At 46.4% G+C, this 26,108-nt stretch overlaps 1 protein-coding gene across 2 annotated transcripts in view; it reads left to right on the top strand.

The window, feature by feature from the left end:
* SHPRH (SNF2 histone linker PHD RING helicase) overlaps positions 1–26,108 on the top strand; it is a 425,259-nt gene that overhangs the window by 15,375 nt on the left and 383,776 nt on the right. For both annotated transcript variants that reach the window (XM_029594036.1, XM_029594035.1), the window contains one exon: positions 20,643–20,772. In XM_029594036.1, the coding sequence (XP_029449896.1) occupies positions 20,643–20,772 (130 nt within the window). The remainder of the gene's footprint in view (positions 1–20,642; positions 20,773–26,108) is intronic.

Raw genomic sequence — 26,108 nt, 5'->3', positions numbered from 1 at the left:
GCCCTAATGGACTCAGGGGGCAGGAGACAATTTCATTCTTCGAGTAGTGGAGCATCTACGGATCCCCACTTCCACTATAAAACCTCCACTACTTCTTTCATCCATCCATGGAGAGCCCTTGCCGGGTGAAGTAACACTACGTACCGAACCAGTGTGTCTACGAACCGGTGCTCTCCATTTGGAGACCATCTCCTTCTTTGTTTTAGAGAAGGCCATGCACCCTATAATACTGGGATTACCTTGGCTGCAGCAGCATATGCCTCTATTCAATTAGGCTACTCTGGATCTGTCAAGATGGGGTCCCGACTGCCATGAGAAGTGCCTGATGGAGGTCACTCCTTTACCCTGTATGCCTACTACACCAGTAATGCTGGGGTTGCCGCCTCAATATGCATCTTTTTCAAGATGTCTTTTCGAAGGAAGCTGCAGATGTACTTCCGCCTCACAGACCCTATGACTGCACTATTGTACTGAAGCTGAATATGGAGCCACCCAAGGGCAGAGTGTACCCCCTGTCCGTGGCAGAAAATAAAGCCATGTCTGAATATATTCAGGAAAATCTCCAAAAGGGCTTCATAAGACCATCCAAGTCCCCTGCTGGCACAGGCTTTTTCTTTGTGGGCAAAAAGGACGGCACAATGCGTCCTTGCATAGATTACAGGGGCCTCAATGAAATAACAATAAAGGATTGTTATCCCCTGCCTCTGATTTCAGAGCTATTTGACAGACTAGCTCAAATCTTTTCCAAACTGGATCTGAAAGGAGCCTACAATTTACTTCGCATTCGAGCTGGCGATGAGTGGAAGACTGCCTTCAACACTCGGGACGGCCACTTTGAATACCTAGTGATGCCTTTCGGCTTGTGCAGTGCTCCGGCCGTCTTTCAAAATTTAATGAACGACATCTTCCGGGACCTCCTCTATAAGTGTGTTGTGATTTACTTGGACGACATCTTGATATTCTCTCAAGACATGACCACTCATCAGGAGGATATTAAGAGAGTACTACAGAGGCTCAGTGAGACCCATCTCTACGCCAAGCTATCCAAATGTGAATTTCACAAGCAGTCAGTGCCTCTCCTAGGCTACATCGTTTCCAAACAAGGCTTCCAAATGGATCCACAGAAGCTGGAGAGTATCAAGAAATGGGCACAACCCACCGGGTTAAAAGCTCTGACGCTTCTTAGGTTTCAACAACTATTACAGGACCTTCATCAAGAATTACTCTTCACTTACAGTGCCATTTACAGCTATGACAAGGAAAGGTGCCAACGTTGCTAATTGGTTTCCCGAAGCGATGACTGCATTCCAGAAGCTAAAGGATGCCTTTTCAAGCAAGCCATGTCTTCGACACCCAGACCCCTCCAAGCCTTTCATTGTGGAGGTCCATGCCTCAGACATTGGCGTAGGGGCAGTATTAAGCCAGGCTGGTGATTCTAAGGTTCCACATCCATGCTCATTTTTCTCCCATCGCTTCTCTCCTGCCGAGAGAAATTACGGAGTTGGAGACAAGGAACTTCTGGCTATAAAGATGGCATTCGAAGAATGGTGCCCTTGGATCGAAGGAGTGCAACATCAAATAACGGTCTTCACAGACCATAAGAATCTGGAGTATCTCTGCCACGCTCAGCGCCTGAATCATAGACAATCGAGATGATCTCTGTTTTTCAACAGATTCAACTTCATGCTCAAGTACCGCCCCGGAAATAAGAATATCAGAGCCGACACTCTCTCTCGCTCTTTCCTCTCCGAGGACATACCTGAAGAGCCGCAACACATCATTGACCCAGAGAAGGTCATATTGGCAGCTACCCACTCGGTACCTGCAGGAAAGACTATCGTACCCAAGAACCTCAGGAAAAAATTATTGGCTTGGGCCCATGACTCCAAACTCTCAGGACATCCTGGGCAACATAGAACCCTGTCTAAACTGCAAACCTTTTATTGGTGGCTCATCACGAAAGAAGACAATTTCGCCTACATCGCTTCCTGCGCAAACTGCGCTAAACAGAAGACTCCGCCGGGTCATCCATGGGGTCTACTCCAACCCTTGCTGGTGCCTGAAGAACCTTGAACACATATTGCCACAGACTTCATGGTAGATTTACCATCTTCAGGAGGGCATAACACCATTTGGGTAACCGTTGATAGGTTCTCGAAGATGGGTCATTTTGTGGCTCTCCCAGGCTTACCCACCGCCATGGAACTCACAAAATTATTCATTACGCACATCTTCCGCCTGCATGGTTTGTCTAAGCACATAGTCTCCGATCGAGGAGCCCAGTTTACAGCTAACTTCTGGAAAGCATTATGTAAGAAGTTCGATATAGCCTCGACTTCACATCGGCATACCATCCTCAATCCAACGGGCAAGCAGAGAGGATGAACAGGACACTCAAGCAGTTCATTCGTGCCTACGTGAACACCCGCCAGAATGATTGGAGCGAACTGTTGCCATGGGCAGAATTTGCCATAAATTCTCATCTAGCAACATCCACTGGATCAACACCATTTGAAGTGGTCTACTGATGACTGCCACCACTGCCACTTCCTTTATCAGTGTCATCCCTGGCAGCTCAATCTACTGCCAAAGATATCCAACAACTCTGGACTCAGACAAAAGAGATGCTTATTAAAGCAGGACTATGGGCAAAGAAAGGATATGATGCTCATCACTGCAAGGCTCCAGACTTCAAGCCTGGTGATAAAGTCTGGCTTTCCACTAAGCACTTAAGACTTAAACTTTCTTCAGCTCGATTCGCTCCTCGCTTCATTGGACCATTTCCCATTTTCCGACGACTGGGAAATCTCACCTACAGTCTGAAGCTACCATGTACTTTAAAGATCCACAATGTATTCCACATCTCACTATTGAAGCCAGCGATACTTAGTGAGTTTTCCAACATGATACCTGACACTACACCTGTAGATGCAGAGGAAGACATCGAATACAAAGTTGATGCAGTTCTCAATGTGAGAAGACAAGGCAGAGTATGGGAATACCTCCTGTCATGGGATGGGTATGGCCCAGAAGAAAACTCTTGGACTCCAATATCCTGGATATGAAGATGCTACAGGACTTTCATCACCGACACCCAATTACAATTTAATGTATATTATTTTACACTGTTATTTATGACTTATTGTTTTCTCAGTTATAACTGTTATTTGTTATCAATATTATTAATGTTATCTCTGTAATAGTTGTTACAGTTGTAAACCGGAGTGAAGGCTTGTACCAAACTTTGGTATAGAAAAACTCACAAATAAATAAATAAAAACCAAGACTTGGTAGGAATCAGCGTGGATGCCCTTTGAAGGGGGGTACTGCTGCGTCCATCGGTCTTTGACGTCTTCGCCCCGCTTGCCTCACCTTATTCTCGGCTCCTCCCTGGGTAAGATGGCTACCGCAGCGTGTACAAGCCACCCACTCTGGCATTCCCAGAACGGCTATGATGCAGCCTTCTGCCATTGCTCCTCCCAGGTACCTACTAGGGTGCGCGCGCGCAACCCACATCTTTGTACTACCCTTGGCGCGAACCTCGAGGGCATTACCTCATCCTGACGTCACGCCATCTGGGTATATTACCTTCACAGATATGCTAGCTCGTTCCTGTCGCGCTACTCTGCTGCTTCCGTGCTGCCGCTGGAAGCTCTCCCTCTGCCCTTCGGGGTATCAACTAAGCTGGGTACCCGCTCCTCGGGGGCCCTCAGCTTTATTTCAGGTGCCTTTCAGGGAACAGGTACTCACTCCTCGAGGGCCTGCTCTCCCTGCCTCGGTGCCTGTACCTTCTACAACTTATCTGGTGGAATCACATACCTACAGCTAACACCGAGTGAGTACTCTAACTTCTCAGTCTATATGATCCACAGTAACTCCTCGCTGGGTAACCTGCTGCTGAACCTCCCTACGTCATCCAGGAGAGAAGGGCTCCCTCTGCCAAGGTCCCTGAGACTGCAACTCACTATTGCCACCTTGTGGACATCTTCAAGCTGTATAATAAAGAGTTCAATTCCAGTGTTTTGTGTATAAGAGTCTAGCTCAATGCTGTGGCTCCTCACCGGGCTCTTCCCCGTGGGCGTGGTCATCTCCACAGCACCCAAGGATCCACCAAAACACACATAATAACACCATCTCCAGTTACAATTTAACTTGCTAGCCTGAACCCTTGGTTGAAACCTTCTACGAAGGGAATAAGCCTAGAGTTCCCAACTGGATCATGATAACCATGGATGCCAGCTTATGGGGATGGGGAGCTTATTACCAGATCAGCTAATATAGGGACACTGGGCAGCGGAAGAAGCAGCATGATTGATACACCGGCTAGAGACAAGGGTCATCAGGCTGGCGTTGTGACAATTTCATCCCTTATTTATTTATTTGTTTATTTGTTTTTATATGCCATTGTTCAAGAAATATATCACATCGGTTTACAGAATAACAAAATAAATTGTTGAATAAAACTCAAACAGATAAAACAATAAAATACTTAAACTCTATCATATCCTAAAATAATCTATCATGTCATAAAATACAAGTCAAATATTATAAAATACAGTAAAAGTGCATAAAATTCTTAAAATCTAGAATATAGCTAAAATTTTATGAGCGAGGTGACTGAAAGGCATGAAGAATGAGTTAATGTTAGGTGAAGGCTTGTTGTTTTGGTGTTGGGTTCCATTCTAAGTTCTTGCAGCAGTGAATTCCACAACTGTAGACCTGCAATTGATAAGGCTCTTTGTCTAATTGAGTTAAGGTGTGCTGACTTTGGTGAGGGGATGGGCAAGGTTCCATTGCTGGCTGATCTTGTGGCTCTTTGAGGCGTGTGGAAGTGAAGTGCTGCGGTGTGCCATTCCATCTTATCATTATATAGAGTTTTATGGATTAGTGATAGGGTTTTATATTGAGACTGGTAAGTGATTGGGAGCCAGTGTAAATTTTTTAGAACAGGAGTTATATGTTCTGATAGTTTGGTGTTTGTTAGGATTCTAGTGGCCGAGTTTTGTAGGAGTTGTAGGGGTCTGGTGGTGGAAGCTGGAAGACCTAAGAGAAGAGCATTACAGTAGTCTATTTTTGAAAATAATAATGCTTGTAAAACTGTTCCTAAATCCTGTGTACGCAATAGTGGTTTTAGTTTTTTTAAAACATGAAGCTTAAAATATCCGTCCCTGATGAGATTATTTATCCATTTTTTGCAATTAAGTTCACTATCTAGGGTTACGCACAGGTCTCTAATTTCGTGAAGAATCAGGTAAGTATTTGTAGGTATTGATACATGTAGTGAAAATGGATCATTCCCTTGATAAAAGGGATGGTGTTCAGGGTCATGATAGAGAATGCCACAGCACTGGCATATGTAAACAAGCAGAGAGGCACTTGTAGGCCTACATTGGTGCTGTGCTCAAAATGGCTCAGTTGTGCCAATGGGCAGAAGAAATCTTACTTTGCTCGCCAGCCTACTATCAGGCCGATACAGTAAACTGTGCTGGAGAGCCGGCGCTCCGAGGCGAGTGTTTCTTCTCCTGACGCGCGCTCAGGCCCCTCTCCTGGACGCACGATTTTGTATTCAAATTAGGGCCCGCGCTAATAAGGAGGCGCTAGGGTCACTAGCGCGTTCCTAGTGCCTCCTTATTGGCAGAAGAGGCGGCTGTCAGTGGGTTTGACAGCTGTTGCTTAATTTTACCGGCGTCGGTTGTCGAACCCGCTGACAGCCACAGGTTCGGGAAATGGACACCGACAAAATTGAGCATCTGTTTTCCAACCTGTGGGCCGTGGGCAGATTTTTTTATTTCTGGGGTCTCCGACTTAATTTCACTATGATATTAAGTCGGAGGGTATACAGAAAAGCAGTTTTTTCTGCTTTTCTGTACACTTACCTGGTGCCGTCAATGGTTAACGCCTGCCTTTGGCAGGAGTTAATTTCTGAAAGTAAAATGTGCGGCTTTGCCGCACGTTTTGCTTTCTGTATTGCAGGTGAATAGCTAACAGGCTCATCAACATGCATTTGCATGTGATGAGCGCTATTAGTTTCGGGGGGGGGGGGGGGGGGGGGGGGGGGGTTTGCCCAATCATTTTCCACGTGCTATTTTTACCCCTTATTGTATAAGGGGTAAAAATAGCGCGTTGAAAACGCGCGGCCAAATGGGGGCTCACAGTGTGCTCACTCGAGCGCACCATACTGTATTGGCCTGATTATGGGGGAAGGTGGCGAGTTAAATAAAAAACGAATTGTGATAAACTGCAGGAGGATCTTGCGAGGCTGGAAGACTGGGCATCCAAATGGCAGAAGACGTTTAATGTGGGCAAGTGCAAGGTGATGCATATAGGGAAAAATAACCCATGCTGTAGTTACACGATGTTAAGTTCCATATTAGGAGTTACCACAAAGGAAAAAGATCTAGGCGTCATAGTGGATAAGTTGATTCAGTGTGCTGCAGTGATTAAAAAAACAAACAGAATGTTAGAAATTATTAGGAAGGGAATGATGAATAAAACTGTCTTAATGCCTCTATATCACTCCATGTAAGAAGATAATTTTAGGCAGCTTAGCTAAATCTCTGGAAGATTTTGTACCGCGAATAGAGAGCTAATGATTGAGTATGGATCAATATATTGCACAAAGGATGATACTATGACAACGTTCCTGGGACATCCTGGCAATAGGAGAGCTCAGATGGCCCCAGGGAACATCTGGTGTCTCTGGGGGAGATCAAAGACTAAGACATTGTTATTGTTTGTAAGCTTTCGGGTGGACCCTTGGACACTATGGCTGCTGACCACGCCCATGGAGGGAAGTCCCGTAAGGGGCCACAGGTCAGGCTCAGCTTAGGACACACTACACAGATAGATCTTTTATTAACAGTATTGAGGAGCCACCAGAGGTGGCAGTAGTGAGCAGAAATGAAGCCCAGCTGGGCTAGTAGTCCTTCAGGGCTCTGGAACAGCGATCCCACAATGGCTGTGCTGTAGTGAGAGAAACTGAGATAGTGAGTACAATGAAGTATATGCAGGGTTCTGGAATAGAGCCTCGTTGGTTGAGTAATTAAACAGCGGTTTCTCTCGGTAGGGAACACAGGAGCTGAAGTAAAGACAGGCCCTCGAGGAGCGAGTACCTGGTTCCAGGGAACAGCTCTGAGAGAAGTAGATGGTAACTCACTGATGGTGTGGGCAGCAGTATCTTCCAGGTAGAAGTGAAGTCCAGGCAGGGAGTCCAGTAACATGGGCGAGGAGCGAGTACCAGTTCCAGACAGCAACCTGAAAGAGAAGAGAGAGGCCCCCGAGGAGCGGGTACCCCAAATAGAGTAAGTCCAATAATGGAGAGGCAGAGTAGCTAGGTACGGAGAGCGAATCCCATCCGTAAGGAGTTCACCAGTACGAATACCTGACCCTTGCTAACTCGATTAGCTAGTAGTAGTGTAGGCCTTTTGTATCCGGGATGCGTGACATCATCAGAGGGGGACGCCCCTGAGGTTCGCGCCAAAGAAAGTATTTGAAGTAGGGCTGCGCGTGCGCCCTAAGGCAGCTGGACAGCATGGCGGAAGGCAGCACCCAAGTCAGACCGGGGATGCCGGAGAGGACGGCAGGCAGACGCCGCGGCAGCCAACGTCCGTCAACCATGGGAGGAGTTGCCAGAGAGGTAAGGAGGGCGGAGTGGAGACGTCGGGCAGTGACAGTTGTAACAGACATTTGGTGTATCTTAACACCTGCAAAGATCAAATGCTAAAGACTAGTACAGATACCAGTGAGCTGATGAGTTAAGACATTTGGTGTCTTTTACAAAATGGGAGATCGAAAGACTAGTACTGAAATGCCTTCCTGCTTAAAGTGCAAATTGAAACACCTAATTTGCAGTGGGATATATAAAGCATTGCATTTGCTTATTTTAGTTGGATGAGCTGAAAGGAACAGAGAGTGAGTCATTCTTTTTTAGAGACCCCTGGCCCATGTCTTCCAGGTTTCTATGAATATTGGCTTATATACAAGGAGGACATATAAGGGAGGTGTTCTTTTGTATTCGTTGTTGTCCTTAGAACATTAATCAATCTTTATTTCTGTCTGTCTCCTATTTACCTGTATTGATTTATGTACAGCTTACTGTGATACTGTATTCAATTTTGATGATATTATCTTTGCTGATTTATTATTCATATATTTAACTTAAATTTAGTAAACTAAGTTTTTTGCTTTAATAGATTGTGTGTAGAGTGTTCTATGGCATAATATAAAATATACCCCCATGTGGCGACTGCACCTTGAATACTGTGTGCAATTCTGGTTGCCTCATCTCAAAAAAGATATAGTTGCACTGGAGAGATTACAGAGAAGGGCAACCAAAATGATAAAGGGGATAGACACACCAGAAGGAGTAGAGAGAATGAGACAGGTTTAAGGAAGCTGGAAGAGTGGTCGAAGATATGGCAGCTGGGATTCAATGCCAAGAAGTGCAGAGTCATGCATCTGGGGTGTGGTAATCCGAAAGAACTGTATGCGTTGGGGGTGAAGGGCTGATGTGCAAGGAGCAGGAGAGAGACCTTGGGATGATAGTGTCTAAAGACCTGAAGTCGACGAAGCAGTGTGACACAGCGATAGCCAAAGCCAGAAGAATGCTAGGCTGCACAGAGAAAGGTATATCTAGTAAGAAAACGGAAGTGATAATCCCCTTGTACAGGTCCTTAGTGAGGCCTCACCTGGAGTACTGTGTTCAGTTCTGGAGACCAAATCTCAAAGGAGACAGAGACAGGATGGAGGCGGTCCAGAGAAAGGCATCTCAAAGACATGGTGGAAGGAGGACAACCAATGGGACAGTGCTATACCGGGGTACAAATTATGTCGCAATGACAGAGAGGAGCACCCGGGAGGTGGTGCGGCGCTTTATGTCCGTGATGGCATAGAGTCCAACAGGATAAACATCCTGCATGAGACTAAATGCACAATTGAATCTTTATGGGTAGAAATCCCTTGTGTGACGGGGAAGACTATAGTGATAGGAGTATACTACCGTCCACCTGGTCAAGATGGTGAGACTGACAGTGAAATGCTAAGAGAAATTAGGGAAGCTAAACAAATTGGTAGTGCAGTAATAATGGGAGACTTCAATTACCTGGAAACAATGAGAGAAACCAAAAAATGTATATAGAAAATAGGCTAAGTGATGGTGTCAGCAAGCCTGACGTGATTTCTAAAAGAACCCAGCTGGTCTTTTAATCATTCACCATCACGTTCAAAAGGAAAAATCTTTTTTATTAAATCTCAAAAATATTTATCATGTTTTTTATCTTTTCATTAAAAGTCTTTATAAATTTCAACTCTAATCCATGAGAGAAGTATAGCCAGCAGTCTGTTTGTAAGGTGATAACCACAGCCCTACACGGCCGGCGTTTCACGATAAATGCTTCCTCAGGGGCATATGAAATTACTATTACAAGAGTTCTTGCCTAAAAACATCAGAAAAATATGCATTTAGTGAGATGATATAGAACAAAACTGAAAATTAACTTATCTTAACATGGAGGCTACCGTTTCAAAATGTACCCAGCGTCTCTACTGTCGTCTTCGTAGGAAAGAGGAAACGAGGCTGACGTGAACGTCTCATTAAATGCCCAAAGGTACGATGTCACTGAAATGCAAAGTATGTATCAGCTGGTACAATCAAAGTCATAGGAAAACACAACAGTAGTACTAAGAATTCTTCATCCTAAAAATACGTGTAAATCAAGATCTGCATTGAGACCCTTAGGACTGACAGTGCCAAGTCTGTAAAACCATCGTTGCTCAGATTTTAAAAGCTGATGGGCCAGAGTATGGGGCAAGGGTGTGGCCTGCTTGTTACAGCAGTTGCTACCCCTAATTGAGCTGGATGTCACTTGGATGCAGATACGGCGCTGCTCTCTAAATTGGTGGTGGGTTGGAGGGGAATTAGGGCTGGAGGGTACTGGAAGCCAATAGTAACAGGTGGGAGAGAGAAAAAGGGAAAAAAAAATGGATAAAGTGCGTAGCTTGCTGGGCAGACTAGATGGGCCGTTTGGTCTTCTTCTGCCGACATTTCTATGTTTCTATGGTAGTGGATGCCTGGAATACCCTTCCGGAGGATGTGGTGAAGACTAAAACTGTGAAGGATTTCAAAGGGGCATGGGATAAACACTATGGATCCCTAAAGGCTAGAGGATGGGAATAAATAAAAAAGCTTGGGGGTAAATCTGCACGGAGCGGCAGTTACTACCTTGGGAAGCTTGCTGTGCAGACTAGATGGACCTCAGAATAACTCAAACAACAAAATTAAGAAATATGAAACATCAGTTATAATAGTAAAACCATACCAATAAAAAGAATAAATATTTCCCATCGATAGTAGGCTGAATTAGGCATGTTGTCGTGGGATCTGTCAATCAGGTCCGGGAGGCAGAGCTACTAAAGTGATGTCAGAGCTTTGCTCTGATGCTGCGCATAGTTTCCCGCGCTCGGATAGACTCTCCTCAGTCTGTTTGATCCGCGCGCGGGATCGCACATGGAGCGCCAGACCACCTCAGTTTTTAAAAAAAAAAAAAGAAAAGAAGATGAAAGAAAAGAAGGACCCTTGTCCGTCTGGCTTCAAACCTTGTCCCTGCGGCAAGGTGATGTCCCGATCCGACGACTATGACAAGTGCTACAGGTGTCTGGGCCCAGGCCACCCGATGGTGACTTGTTCACACTGCGGTAAGATGTCCCCGTGGGCGCGTCGACAGCGGACCGAGAAAATGGAGGACTTAAAATCAGGCCGCATGGGCTCTTATGCCCCACCGTCCGAGGCACGGTTGTTGCCGGGGCCGTCTTCCAGCGTGCCACCCCAGCAGCGTTGAGCAGCCTCGGTTGAACCATCCACGTCCAGGGCGGCTGGAGGGGATGCGCGCCCAGCACCATCCAGAGGCCAAGATCCCACTCAGGACCAAGTGAGGGACCGGACGGAGTCGCCTGCATCGATGACGCGGCCATTAATTGAGCACGGAGCTCACAGGCCAAAGATGCACAAGTCAAAGGTGCGCCCTGCGTCGGTCGCCTCGATCGACACGATGCACACGATACCTCCACGTCCACCGACTCAGACATCCTTGATGCAGGAAGAGTCGCTCCAGGAGTCGACACCGCACTGCTCGATGCGTCCCACACCAACGCACCACAGTCGACGCAATTGACGCATCCAGTTGAGCCGGTGCATCGACGCAAACCTAGGACATCTGCTCTTTCTTCCACAAAAGGCACGACGCAGGGGACAACATCGGATGTATCCTCTTTCATATCTAGATCACAAACACCTTCGGGGGCTGAAAAAGTGCGAGGGCAGGAACATCTTATCGCCCAGGTACCACAAGCCTCCCCTGTGGTCCTCTCTGTGGACTTCAGTGAGGATCTAGGACAGGCACACACTCCGCGCTCTCTCTCTTCGTCTTCTTCGTCCCTCAGGGTCTACTCGGACCTGTCCTCTGACTCCAAAGCACGCTCTAATGGACATGGTTTACAAGAGCCACTTGCAAAGAAACAGAAGACATTAGCTTCACCGCCGGTTCGTAAGGCAGCTGTGCCTCCACCGGACTCAGATATTCTCTTAGCGGCACTACCGCGCCGAGGCGCCACAACTTGCCCAGTCATGCCTCCACCCACTCAAGAGGCATTCTCTAATCTCTCCTTGGCTCTAGAGGGCTTCTTTCAGGTCATGCAGGCTACCTATAAATTACTGATTAGTTCACCGAGCACCGCACCATCCTCTCCACAGTGCTCGGCGCCAGCCTCGCCTATTCCTGCCACGCCGATGCCGGTGGAGGTGCCCCCTCCAACCACAGTACCATCACCACGGGATTTGCCTTCTCAACCAGAATCACCGACGGGTCATACCTCCACTCCGGACACGTCGACAGGATATCCCTTGGAGCCAGAAGAACAACCGGCTGGGCTGTACTCTCCGCCCGAGGATTTTACTTATCCCAAATTCCTGGCAAAGATGGGGAAGGCTCTCAACCTGGACATACAGAAAGTACCGGATCCTAGGGCGGACACCCTAGGACTACTAAAGATCTTCGATCTACCAGCGGAACCTACAGCTCTACCACCACATAAGGTTCTCAATTCAGTTCTTGAGTATTCGTGGGAATCACCTTCAACACTGCCGGCAGTCTCTCGGAAAACGGACCTGAAGTTTAAAATGCAAAAGTCGTCCTGCTACTCACCGACTCAACTACCTCACGCCTCGGTGGTGGTAGAATCTGCTATGTCGTGAGCTAAAAAATCGAAGATTCATTCCTCTACCCCACCGGGGCGGGACTTGACATCTTTAGATGACTTTGCAAAAAGAACATTTCAAGCATCCATGCTAAATGCCAAGATAGGTCATCAGTTTTATATCATCCAGTACATTTATGACTATATATAGCGCCTCAAACAGGGTTCAGAGGCACAAACTATCAGGACACCGGATCCTGTCATCTTACAGGATGTTGAAAGAGCTATTTGATATCTACTCTGCACCATATACGAGAGTTTTGAAGCCTCTTCCAGGATTTCGGTGGGAACTATAGCAACGCGCAGAATAGCTTGACTCCGTGCTAGCTCTATCCGACCGGATGCCCATGATAAACTGGCCAATCTGCCTTGTAAAGGTGACAACATCTTTGGGCCATAGTTCCAGGAGATGATTGCGCATCTAAAGGAACAATCTGTAGCGGTACAATCTCTAACAGCCGTTCAGTCCTATCCACCTTCGAGAGGCTACTATACTCCGAACAGGAGATTGTCTTTCCAACGACGTCCATACCGTCCATTCACTTCTTATAGAATGCCGCCGTATTAGTCTCCACCATGGCAGTAACCACAAGCCCCTCAAAATCGCAGAGGCCATCAACGCCCCCAGCGTCCAACAGCAAAACAGCCACCTACCGCACCAAAGTCCAATCCTTCTTTTTAGACTTCGCTACGCCACCATCACCAACAATTTTAGCAGGAGGTATAACAGGACACCTTCCACAGTGGGAAGCGATCACATCGGATCAGTGGGCACTGGACATCGTAGGCTCCGGATACCGAATTCTCTTCCTGAGTTTACCACCCCTGCCCCATTTAACATGCAAGGGGCCCAGATCCGACCTCGTGCAGTTGCAGAAGGAAGTGTCGACCTTACTTCATCAACAAGCAGTCTGTCGAATCCTTCCATCCAACCACGATACGGGGTTCTACTCCCCATATTTCCTTATTCCAAAGACATCTGGTGGACTCCGTCCAATTTTGGATCTCAGGGACCTCAACAAGTTCATAATCAAGGAAAAATTCAAGATGATATCCCTCAAATCCATCCTACCCCTGATTCTTCCCAAGGCGTGGATGTGTTCTTTGGATCTCAAGGATGCCTACACTCATATTCCAATGCATTCTTCCTCCTGGCAATACCTATCCTTTCAAGTTCAGGGCCAGCACTTCCAATACAAGGTGCTGCCCTTCGGTCTCTCGGTGGCACCTAGGGTATTCACCAAGTGCATGGCAGTGGTGGTGGCGTTCCTCCGTCAACAGAGAATAATACTTTTTCCGTATCTGGACAATTGGCTCCTGATAGCGTCAGGCGCTCCAGAAGAACTTAAAGGACACAGTCTACCATCTCGGTCAGTTGGGCCTTATCAACTACGAGGAATCACATCTGTTGCCGACCCAAAGGCTTCAGGTCATAGGAGCCCTGTTGGACACGATACAACACAGAGCGTTCCTACCACTCGACAGAAGGAACACGATGCGTCAGCTTTTCCGCAGTTTACGACGTACCCCAACTCCTTCGGCACGGCAAATTCTCACAGTGCTGGGCCACATGGCAGCGGCCATTCATGCAGTCACTTCAACCAGACTACACATGTGCCACATTCAATGGGATCTCAAACGTCAATGGCACCAACATTCCCACCTATTGATGAAGAAGGTGTCTCTCACCAGAGCCATGTGTAACAAACTCGACTGGTGGCTTCGCATGAGGGTGCTCAGCAAGGGTGCTCCATTCTTACTGTTACCTCACAATGCCGTTCTCACCACGGATGCCTCCCGCAAGGGATGGGGGGCACACTTAGATCACCTGCAGACTCAGGGTCTGTGGACTCAACGGGAACAAGCATATCAAATCAACCTATTAGAACTTTGAGCGATACGCTATGCCCTACAGGCTTTCGTCTCTCACCTTCAAGGTCATCGAGTGATGATCTACATGGACAACCAAATTGCCATGTTTTACATCAACAAGGCGGCTCGGGCTCATGGATCCTCTACAAGGAAGCCCTAACCATTTTGTCATGAACAGGCAGACACACTCAATTCAGTTACAAGCAACTTACTTACTGGGAATCTCCAATACCAGGGCCGACAGATTGAGCAGAGTATTTCACCCTCACAAATTGTCTCTCAACCCAGTCGTAGTAGAGGACGTATTCCATTGCAAAACTGCATGCAGGACGAAGTATAACTAATTCTAATAGTGCTTGTGTGGCTACGTCAACCGTGGTACACGCACCTGCTACAGATGTCCACACCAGAGCCATTCCGCTTACCAAATCAGGAAGACTTCCTATCGCAAGAAGAAGGCTCTCTCCTACACCCGCTCCACATCTCCTTACATCTAATGGCGTGGAGATTGAACGGATCATGCTTGCTGAACAGGGATTCTCAATTTCAGTACAAAATTCTGGCCTCAAGAAAGCCATCCACAAGATGCAGTTACCAATTTAAATGGAAACGGTATGAGACGTGGTGCATGTCAAATGGGGTGGACCCACCCTCAAGCCTCCTGGACATTCTCCTTGCGTACCTACACACATTGCATGTAGCTGGCTTGGCCACAGCTTCTGTCCGAGTCCACCTGAGTGCTATAGCTGCATTTCACCGTCTACATGAAGGACATCCGATCTCTCATCATCTAATGGTGTCACGATTCCTCAGAGGTCTTACTCACCTTCAACCTCCAGTAACAAAACCCCTCGTGCCATGGAACCTCAACCTCATACTGGAACAATTGATGCTGGCTCTGTTAGAACCAATGGACGTGGCACATCCCAAATACCTCACTTGGAAAGTGGTTTTCCTAGTTGCGATCACTTCAGCTCGCCGAGTTAGTGAGTTACAAGCCTTAGTACATTATGCTCCCTATCTCCAGTTTCACCACAATAAGGTGGTCCTTCGAACACATCCTACCTTTCTACCGAAGGTGAGCTCTCAATTTCATCTCAACCAATCTATTGAATTACCTACTTTCTGTCCGAAACTGCATCGGAACGAGCGGGAGAAACTTCTACACACATTAGACTGCAAGAGGGCATTGGCTTACTATAAACAATGAACCCAATCCCCTGTGAGAGTCTCACAGCTGTTTGTCTCTTTCAATCCAAATGCCCTGGGACAACCAGTGGCTAAACGAACTATTTCCAATTGGATTACTCAATGCATACTTTTCTGCTATAACAAAAGGCAGATCGACTTACCGTCTCGTCCTACGGCTCATCAAACTAGAGCAGTAGCAGCTTCTCTGGCTCATTTGAAACATGTTCCACCTCTAGACATTTGCAAAGCCGCCACATGGGCATCTATTCATACATTCACCTCACATTACTGCTTGGACCAGCAGACAGTGGGTGATGCCAAATTGGGACAAGCATTATTGCATTCATTAAAGGAACCACAGGTCGACTGGCACATAATGGGTCACACACTGCACGTAAGCTACTAACCAAATTAATACCATGCAGCATGTTGGGGAGCTTCGGACTCCCATGACAGCATGGCTAATTTAGCCTGCTATCGACGGGAAAAACCAAGTTTGCTTACCGTAAATGGTAGATAGCAGGATGAATTAGCCTTGCTGACCCACCCACCTCCCTGCACAGTCGACCGTCATATCTATGACCACGCTTGCTTTATCACAGACTAAGGAGAGTCGATCTGAGCACGGGAAACCACGCACAGCCTCAGAGCAAAGCTCTGACATCACTTTGGTAGCTCCACCTCTTGGACCTGATTCATCCCACAACAGCATGGCTAATTCATCCTGCTATCTACAGAAACACCGTTTACAGTAAGCAAACTTGCTTTTTCATAACAGCTGACGAACAGAATAACATCCAATAATTTAAAAACTCACACAACGTTTTACAAATTTTGCAAATACCAATAAAATATTTCAAAACAGTGGGCACCTCAAATAACACCCAATAATTTAAACTATAAAAGGGGGGAAAAACAAACAAATAAAAAAAAACTATATCTGGGAACTTTTGATTTCCAGTCACCTTGAGATTGTTATAAATTAAGATGGGTAAGGGTACACACATTCGCACATACTCTTCAACATACACACATACATGCTTTCCCTCTCCCACATACAATCTCTCTCTCTCTCTCTCACACACACACACACACACCCCTACACATGCAGGCTTGCACATTCTTTCTCTCCCCACACATGCAATCACACACAATGCTCTCTCAATCCCAGATGCAATCACACACAATGCTCTCTCCCTTCCACACCTGCAGTCACACACAATGCTCTCTCTCTCCCACATGTGCAGTAGATAGCTCTCTCTCTCTCCCCCCACATATGCAATCATTGCACAAGTTTTCTCTCCCCACACATGCACTCACGCACACAAGCTCTCTCTCACATACACACACTCTCTCCCACACATGCAATTACACACACACACATGCTATCTCTTTCCCTCTCACACATGCTCTCTATCCACATGCAGACTGGTTTGGTGGCTGTGACTGGCTTCTAGCTGAGCTGGTCACATGTCGTGCAGGCTGGACTTTAGATTTACAGATGCTGAGGGGCTCCTCTTCTCCCCCACAGGTCATTTACTCTTCCCCTTTCCCCACAGTGATCCTCAATTCATTCCCTCCCCTCATAGTGATCCCTCTGTCCATTTACTCCCCCTAGCCGCCTCCCACCCCCACAGTGATGTCTAGTTAACTTTTTTCTCTCTCCATGGAGGTCCCCAGTTCATTAGCGCTCTCTGCCACAATGATCACCAGTTCATTCTCTCTTCCCACCCCCGGCGATCCCCATTTTATTAACTCTCTTATCTCCCCTCCAACAGTGATACCTAATTTATTAACTTCTCCCCAGTGATCTCCAGTTTATTAACAACCCCACCTCCCCACAATCCCAAGTTTATTAACTCGCCACCTCTCTGGCCCAAATGTCCTCTCAGCCGCGCCCTATCCTAAAACAGGAGGAGGAGGACCAAGGTCTTGAAGCTCCTTAGGTGCTTCTTCCCTCCTCTCCAGCTGGGTCCCAGCATCATGCTTTGAACCGCATGGTTCTAAGTGTGGCATTCAGGCCCTGGCAGAATTTTCTCTCTGGACTGGGCATTATAGCTAGCTGAACAAAGTGTAAGCTTCTTGAGATTGACATCTACCATTAAACACTATGGGGTAGATTTTAAAAGAAGCGCGCGGCCTACATTTGTGCGCACTACCCGGTGCGCGCACATGTACGCCCAATTTTATAACATAAAATCGGGGGTTGGTGCGTGCAAGGGGGTGCACAATTGTGCTCCTTGCACGTGCCGTGCCACACTGCTTTCCCCTATTCCCTCCCAGGCCGCTCTGAAATCGGAGCGGCCTGGGAGGGAACTTCCCTTCCCCCTAACCTTCCCCCCCCCGCCCTACTCTACCCTCCACCAAAATTATTATCTTACCTTTTGTGCCTGCCTCTGGGTAGGCACAAGTTGTTCGTGCCGGCAGCTTGCCGGCACACGATCCTCCGACAGAGCGGCAATGGCCGCTCTGTCGGAGGCCTCTGGCCCCAGACCGCCCCTTTAGTAAAGCCCTGGGACTTATAGGCATCCTGAGGCTTTACGTGCGTTGCTGGGCCTTTTTAAAATAGGCCCGGCGCTCGTAACCCTTTTAAAATCCAGCCCTATATGGTCAGGTGCTATGGATTGGTTGGTTAAGTGCCTGTCTAGTAAACAGGACATCCTGGGTTCAAATCCTAGCAGTGCCTTCCTTTACACATCCCAACAAAATGCACTCATAATTTATTTTTATGTTAGTTTGACCTCTGTGGTGAGCAAACTAATGAAATTGCTGCTAAAACAGAGGATAGTGCAATTTTTGGAATCCACTAGATTGCAAGATCCGAGGCAATCTGATCAATTTCTCTGATTGGGTGACCAGAGAGTTGGATCAAGGGAGAGTGCTAGACATAGTGTACTTAGATTTCAGCAAGGCCTTTGACATGGCTCTGCACAGAAGACTTATAAATAAATTGTACGCCCTTGGTATGGATCCAAGAGTGGCTGAGTGGGAGGCGACAAAGGGTAGTGGTAAATGGAGTTTTCTCTGAGGAGGGGGTTGTTACTAGCAGCATGCCTCAGGGATTGGTTCTTGGACTGGTTCTTTTCAACTTTTTTGTGAGTGACATAACAGAAGGTTTGTCAGGAAAGGTTTGTCTTTTTTGCTGATGATACCAAAATTTATAACAGGGTGGACAGCCAGGAAGGAGTGCAAAACATGAGGGAGGGATCTAGGAAGCTCTAGGATTGACCTACAATCTGGCCGTTTAAAAACAATGCAGAGTAATGCATGTAAGATGCCAAACCCAAGGGAAAGGTACAGTATTGGAGATGAAATTCTTCTAAGCGCAAAGGAAGAACGGGATCTGGGGGTAATTGTATCTTATTATCTTAAGGTAGCCAAATAGGTGGATAAAGTGACAGCAAAAGCCAGAAAGATGCTTGGCTGAATAGGGAGATGAATGGTCAGCAGAAAAAGGGAGGTGATATTGCCCCTGTATAGGTCCCTGGTGAGACCTCACTTGAAATACTGGGTACAATTTTGGGGACTGCATCTTCAAAAGGATATAAACAAGATAGAGTCAATCCAGGGGGTAGCTACTAAAATGGTAAGTGATCTTTGTTCTAAAGATGTAAAGATCTAAACATGTACATCCTAGAGGAAAGGCAAGATAGGGGACATATGATAGAGACATTCAAATATCTCAAAGGTTTCCATGCACAGGAGGTGAGCCTTTTTCAATGGAAAGGAGGCTCTAGGACAAGGGGTCATGAGATGAGATTGAATGTGGGTAGACTGAGGAGTAATTGTAGGACATATTTCTTTACAGAGAGGGTGGTGGATACATGGAACAGCCTCCCAGTGTAAGTGGTGGAGATAAAAGCAGTACCTGAATTCAAGAAAGAATGGGATAAATACAGGGGATCTCTAAGGATGTGATGTGAATTATAATGCTAAATTAATTGGACGGATGGGCAGACTGGATGGGCCATATGTTCTTTTTCTGCCGTCATGTTTCTCTGTTTCTATTCCAGAGCTGGAATGCACAGTGCTGGTATACTGTTCAGCTGTAGGTGCCCGCCTTGAGAGCTTATACTGGAAATTAAACTCCAGGGTCCAAGGTGGAATAAACTCACATTTCTGGTTGCCAAAGTTATTCTATTGTTGTGTCCAGTCTGATAGAAGCAGGTAGACAATACCACACTGGGCACAGCGATAGTATAATATAGCCCCAGAAATGTGAGTTAAATTTCCAGCAGTTAGAAAGGTGAAATTATTCTCACCTGGAAGTTTTCTTTCCTTGAGTCCTGCTAGACCCGTCCTTATACATGGGAATTCTCCTCGCAGCTGACAAAGACAGATGACACACCTCTTTCATGGCCTTACTCTGGGCTAATGTAATAAGCTGCACTGAGCGTTTTTACTGTGGTTTTAACATGGGTTTTTTGGGGCTAATTTTATTCGGGTATGTAATATGGGTTTTACTGCCGAAGAAACCTGTAGTATGCTTAGCATGGATACATGCAAATCCCATGTAAAAAGGCATTAGCTATTCCCCAGTAATGCAGGGAGGTGTGTTAAAGGGCAGATAGCTTAAAAGTACATTTTCTGTTCAGCCAGGTGCTGCCTAGTAATTTACAATACAAATTGCTTTTAAGGAGAATAATAAGTAGTATCTGATAGCTGTACAGGAATTTGGCTATATGTATCTACACCTACGTCCTGTTTTTGTTTCAGGTACTGATAGAACAGTGTTAGAGGGAAATGGGAAATAGATTTTCAAAGCCAGGGCCAGCTGCAGCTTTGAATGATGGCAGCCATAACCCATGGATCAAATGCATTCATTCATTCCATTATTACAGGGCATTCAGAAGCAATCATTCCTCTCATCAGCAACAGAGAACACTCTTGGACAATCCCACCAATCTAGTCTGTAGCCAACTAATTATCCATTTTCAAGGTTTCAAACTTCTATAATAATGATTGCTGTAAAACAGGGTCTCCAGCGTGCTCTGTCTGAGCCTGATATTCAAGTGGTATATCCTCTCCAAGGTGGTACAGAATAACATTCTTTGCATTGCATTATGGGAGTTTGAAGCCCTTAGAAACAGATATGGTGGTCTTCTTGTCTCCATTTCATCTCTTTATATTTTCTATATAATTTTTTCACATAAGAGAGCAGAAAATCCCAGAACAAGGAAAAGAGAAGATAATTTTCCCTTGAAATAACCCTTGAAATAACCTCAGCCCTTAGTTATCATTCTTTTAAACTAACTGCAAGTGCAGTGCCATTCGGTATTGTGTTACTGTTTATTGTCTTTTGATATTTGTGTATAAACCGTGTTTTGTAGGTTGGAATCTATCTTTTGGAAGCTGGCATAAGTAAACCAGAGTGTCTCAGTGAAGGAAATGGAAGGGTAAAAAAACCTTTACAGTTAATACAGAAATTGATGGAAAAGTTTTACAACTTCACAGTCCCAGGTAAGAAGGCTCATTAAACAGGACAAGGTACACACTTCCATTCTGGGGGGTAATGCTGCATCAGTGGATAGTAAGAAATATACTAAAAAAAAGTGGGAGAACACTTTTTTCCAGGCTAAAATGCCAATACTGTGGAAAATAATGACATAATTGAAATTTGATTTATATTTTTATGTCGTGGAAAGACATAATTACTCAGCTTGGATTTGGAATACTTACTGTTACAAATTCAGGGGTGCCATCTTAGCCTACGGACAGGTGAATCCAGAACCAGTGGGACAGAGCAAATCTGACATCACGGTATATATACCCCTGCAGTGACTTCAGCCTGCCAGTATTCTCCATCACCAGCAGATGGTGGGCATGCATCTCCCTACAGGGAATTGCTTAAAAATTTTAAAGGAGAAAAGAAGAAGGAAAATTATTTGCCTTGCTTGCCTGTGGTGATACCTTTTATGGTTCCTCCCAAAAAACCCCAAACAGCCCAAAATGCGAGCGGGTGCAGGAAACCAGCAGAGCGGTGAAGATCCTTACCCTCTCCCCCTGCAGCCAGAGACCGACCTTGTACTTAGCCGGATGGGCTGAGCTCATGTAATTAAAAAAAAAGAGAAAAGAAGGAAGAGAGAAGGGGAGAGTTACCATATATACTCGTGTATAAGTCAATCTCATAAGTCAAGGGTATTTTTTGGACCCCAAATTCAAGAATTATTTGTCACCAGTGGATAAATCAAGGGTAAAATGTAGGGGGGGGGGGGGCTTATGAAATGGTGAAATCATACAAAGAAACAAATTGGTAACTTAAGAAAATTGCTTTTATTTATTTTTTAAAAGCAGAATAAAGTGTCTCATAAGAAATATTATCATTAACAACTTAAGAAAATGTCCCTGCTGTATGAATCCTTGCCTCCCTCCCCTATGGCTATCCCTGCTGTTTGAATCCTTCTCTTGTATTCAAATCCTTTCCAGTCCAATTCTTCATCATAGGAATGTCCGAATAAATCGTGAAACTGTTCTTTGGCGATGCCATTGGCGTAAATGTTGTCTTTGCTGTTTCTATCTGTCGAATCGTCATCCAATGCTGATTTGCCTTTGTCTTCATAGATGGTGTCATCTTCTGATCCATCGATAGCATTGCTAATGTTTCATTTCAGGAATGATTTTATGACCATTTTTGGTGGAATTGACTCCTAGGCATCTTTTATCCATTTTGCTACCAAATCAATATTTGGTTTCAACAGGTTTCCTCCTTTAGTTAACTTTGCCTGACCAGAACACATCCATTGTTGCCACATATGCCACAATTGTTCCTTGAAAGGCTTGTTGAGACAGACATATAACGGCTGAAACATTGATGTCAGACCAACTGGAGTCACTGCTAATATGATTGCCATTTTCTTTGCATTGTCCTTCACATTCTCTGTTATATGTGCACGGAACACCAATAGCGATGGTTGTTTTCTCAGCCCTGTGCCTGGTTGCCTATCCCACATGTCACACAGCCACCAATTTCGTTCCCTTCTCATCCATCCAGCCTTTCGGATAAACCCGAACAGTTACGCCTGCTGGAATTTTTAGGTTCTTTGGCATCTGTTTCCTCTTGAATATTACCACTGGATGCGGTTTTGTGCCATTTTGCAGGCAAGACAGGACCTCTGTGAAATGGGTCTTTTCAGGACCAGTTGTTTTTACAAGTATGGTCTTCTCACCAATGCCTTCTAGAGTGCGATAGCCAGGCATATCAAATGTCATCGGTGTTTCATTCTTATTACCAATGTTATTCATATCAAAATAATTCTTTATTCACGGTTCAATCCACATAATGCCGTTACCGTAATTCAAGATGCATGAGTGAATCGTTCGCACACGCCTCCTCTCAACAACGACACTTGCATTTGCTCAGAAACATCCTTCCTCTTCCCCCCACGGTGTCCCAGTGTAGCGGTAGGACAGCTTCTCTCCCCAAAACTCCTCCAGATTCCTTAACTCAAACACTCGCTACTGCTATGACAATGATGAACTTGCGTTTGCTTAGGAGTGTCCTTCATCCTCCCCCCTCCCAAGCCAGGGTCTGATTGGCGCACTTAGAACCACATGGTTCAAAGTGCGCCACTGGGACCCCGTGGTGGAGGAGGGAGGATGTGCCTGCGCAAATGCAAGTACCATCATTGTCCTCATAGCAGCGGGTGAGTTAAGGGATTGGGAGGAAGAGTATGCAACGATTCACTCATGCATCTTGAATTACGATACCGGCATTATGTGGATTGACCCGTGAATAAAACGACCACAATTTAAGGACTGGTTTTGGGGTAAAAGTTTTAACTTATATAGGAGTATATAAGGTAAGTAGAGCTCTCCTCTCTGGTCTCCTTGCTTGGCACGCTAATCTGACGTTCGTTACTGCCTCTGGGGGAGCTTCAGGGACCTGGGCAGCTTGGCGGGTTGAGCAGCCTTTTTGGCTAGGCCCCACTCTCAGGCTTGAGTCTGCCAGTGGTAGGCCATGGCGGCATTTTCGCACAGTTTTTCTTGCTCATTAGACTGCCCTCTTCAGCTACATCAGTTCGTGCTTGTGCGCCCGGCTGTGTCCAGTAGTGCTTCCAGTTTGTGCACCTAGTTGGGCGCTTAGGGGTGCCTGCCTGGGCATTTAGTTATGCACATATGCATATTTGGGCACTTATTTACACGCACTGTCTGAGTGTCCTGGTGGGAGCTCAGTTTTGTGTGCTTATTGAAACACTGTTGAGCATCTAATTTTTGGGCACCTATTTTTTGTTGTTCTAACATAACTGGGTGCACTGTTATCAGATGCCTGTTAGAGTGTACCAACAACCTGATGGCGCCAATAGCAGAGAAGCCTAAGCACTTTGCCTTTTGTGCTGCTTGTTATATTTAGGCATCTCTGCCTGGCGTTCTCTCTAACTTGTGTCAGCACTGTTTGGAGGCTCAGGGAGAAGTGCCTCTGTCTGATTTTGCTAAGCCGGATTCTCCCATCTTATGCAGGAATTGAAAAAAGAGCTGTCCGAGGTATTGCCTGATTTTGGGGCTTCCCTAACTGTTTACTCAGCAAGGGAAGGTAGTTCAATGGGTGTTGGACCGACACCACCTGGTTTTGGTATGGACATCAGGGCAGTCCTCGTCCCTGGGCCAATCTTAAAGGTTCAAGCTTGTAGACTGCGGATTTCCACATGCCTGGTACTGTGGGCAAGTGTCTTAGCACTCCTAGACCTGCTACATTTTTGTTGTGTTTTTTTTGTGTTACATTTTTGTTGTGTTTCTTTCATAGAGATGAGTTACCGGCTCTGATTTGTTTGGGATGCAACACTATTGTTTTTTCTAAAAACAAAAAAGAAAGTTCCCTGTTCATACCCAGATCAGTCCAGACTCTTGGGTTTTGCCTCCCCATCAGTAGATGGAGACAGAGAAAGTTCTACTGACACTTAAGACAAGGTGCCACCTGTAGTCCCTCAGTATTTCTTTGTCTCCAGCAGATGGTGGAAGTGCAAAGCCTACAGTCTGACTAAAACAAAACAAAAAGGCAAATAGGCTGTCTGCCTTTGCCTCCCAGAAGTTAGGCCCTGGTGGGGCCATCACTTCTGGTGCATGAGGCTCTCGAACAGGGAGTCGGGGGTCCCTGTTTTGCTCGTATCCCTGGCCGGACAGAGCTGATACCCGGGGATCCCAGATCATCGCCCTGAGGGATCACCGGAGCCTGCTGCCTTCTCTCTGGAAAGTGCCCCGCTTCCTTTTTCTGTTTGTTTAAAGTTTTCTTAAAAAAAAAAAAATGTAAGTGTAAGAGAGGTTTTATTATTTTCTTTGGGGCAACTTGGGAGCTGTTGGAATGGCACAGGGGCAGCACAATTTCACTTTTCCTCGGCCCTTTATTTCGGCGGACAGCTCCTAGAAGGCTTGTTTCCTCCAGCTCCTTGTTGCATCTCTCCCTTGCACTGTGGTTGGCCTGGCTCTCTTTGTGATGCCGCGTAGTGCGGCCTGTTCGGCCTGCGGGGACATATGGTCGCGTCTTTCCCGGTTGGCCTTTGCTCTTGATACCTCTCTGGGGAGAGGGACTATCAGGGAGCAACTCAGATGGCACTAGCAGTTCTTGACGTGATCCTGCGAAGCTGCCATTGCCGCGATCGGCTCTTGAGGATCCGTTCCCGCTAAGCTCGGGAACGGCGGTCATGTTATCACATTTTTGTTTGGCTGCGCGGGCCATGAAGGAGAGTAGGGACCTTTCTCTCCATTCATTCCGGAGGTTCATGACTCTGGGGGATATCGTTCAGATGCTGGGGGGCCTTCCTGGGAGCGATGAGGACCCCGGGGCTCAATCGGATACATCTTCTTCTTTTTCCTCCGATTTCGTACTGTTGCTCCACAAGGCCTATAAGACCTGGAAGGTTGCACACCGAGGTACTGCTAAGAAAGCCCCTGGGCGGCCTGCCAAGAGGTCCAAGCCCTCTGTGTCCATGGGGACCCTTAGGGTCCAATGGCTCCTGAGGACTTTGGGTCCCCGGCTGACATGGATTCTTCCTCGGCTGACTCGGACAAGGAAGGGGCCCAGAGAGTAGATTCTCAGGAGTCTGGACCAGGTGTCGGTGCCCTGGATCCGGACAAATCCTCATGCAGGACGCGTCCTTCGAGGGTGATGACCCTAAGGTATTGCGTTTGTTCCATAAAGAGGAGCTGAGCCCACTTATTTCAGCGGTGTTGGAGGAGTTGGGCATTGAGGTTCCACGGCAGGATTCTGAGCTGGGAGCAGAGGACCCAGTCATGGTTGGACTCTAAGGTCAGCAAAGTCCTTTCCGTTCCATAGTTCTGTAAGTGCTCTCCTTTTCCGGGAGTGGGCTATTCTGGGCACTGGTTTGAAGGTCAGCAGAACGATGGACAGATTGTATCCATTGCCTGACGAGGCGCTCAACCTGCTCAAGGTTCCCAAGGTGGATGCCGCAGTTTCGCTGGTCACCAAGAAGATAACCATTCTGATCACTGGAGGAGCAGCTTTAAGGGAGCTTCAGGACAGGAAACTGGAGGTACACCTCAAGAAGATTTTTGAAGTGTTGGCTCTTGGCGCTCGGGCCGCTATGGGTAGCAGTTTCATGCTGTGAGCTGGTCTTTGTTGGGTTCAGCAGCTGCAATGTGACAAGTCTTTGTTTGAGTCTGAGGCTCCCCAGGCGGAATGGCTGGAGGCCATCATGACATACAGTACTGAGGCAATGTATGACCTTCTCAGGACCTCTTCTTGGACGATGATGTTGGTGGTTTTGGCCAGGTGCCTCCTCGAGGAATTGGTCAGCTGATGTCTCCTCCAAGGCACAGTTTGGATCTTTACCTTTTAAGGGAAA

Source organism: Rhinatrema bivittatum, chromosome 3 (assembly GCF_901001135.1).
Source record: "Rhinatrema bivittatum chromosome 3, aRhiBiv1.1, whole genome shotgun sequence".
Classification (NCBI taxonomy): domain Eukaryota; kingdom Metazoa; phylum Chordata; class Amphibia; order Gymnophiona; family Rhinatrematidae; genus Rhinatrema; species Rhinatrema bivittatum.
Note: the sequence above shows the minus strand (reverse complement) of the source record. Positions and strands in the feature narration are given on the sequence as shown.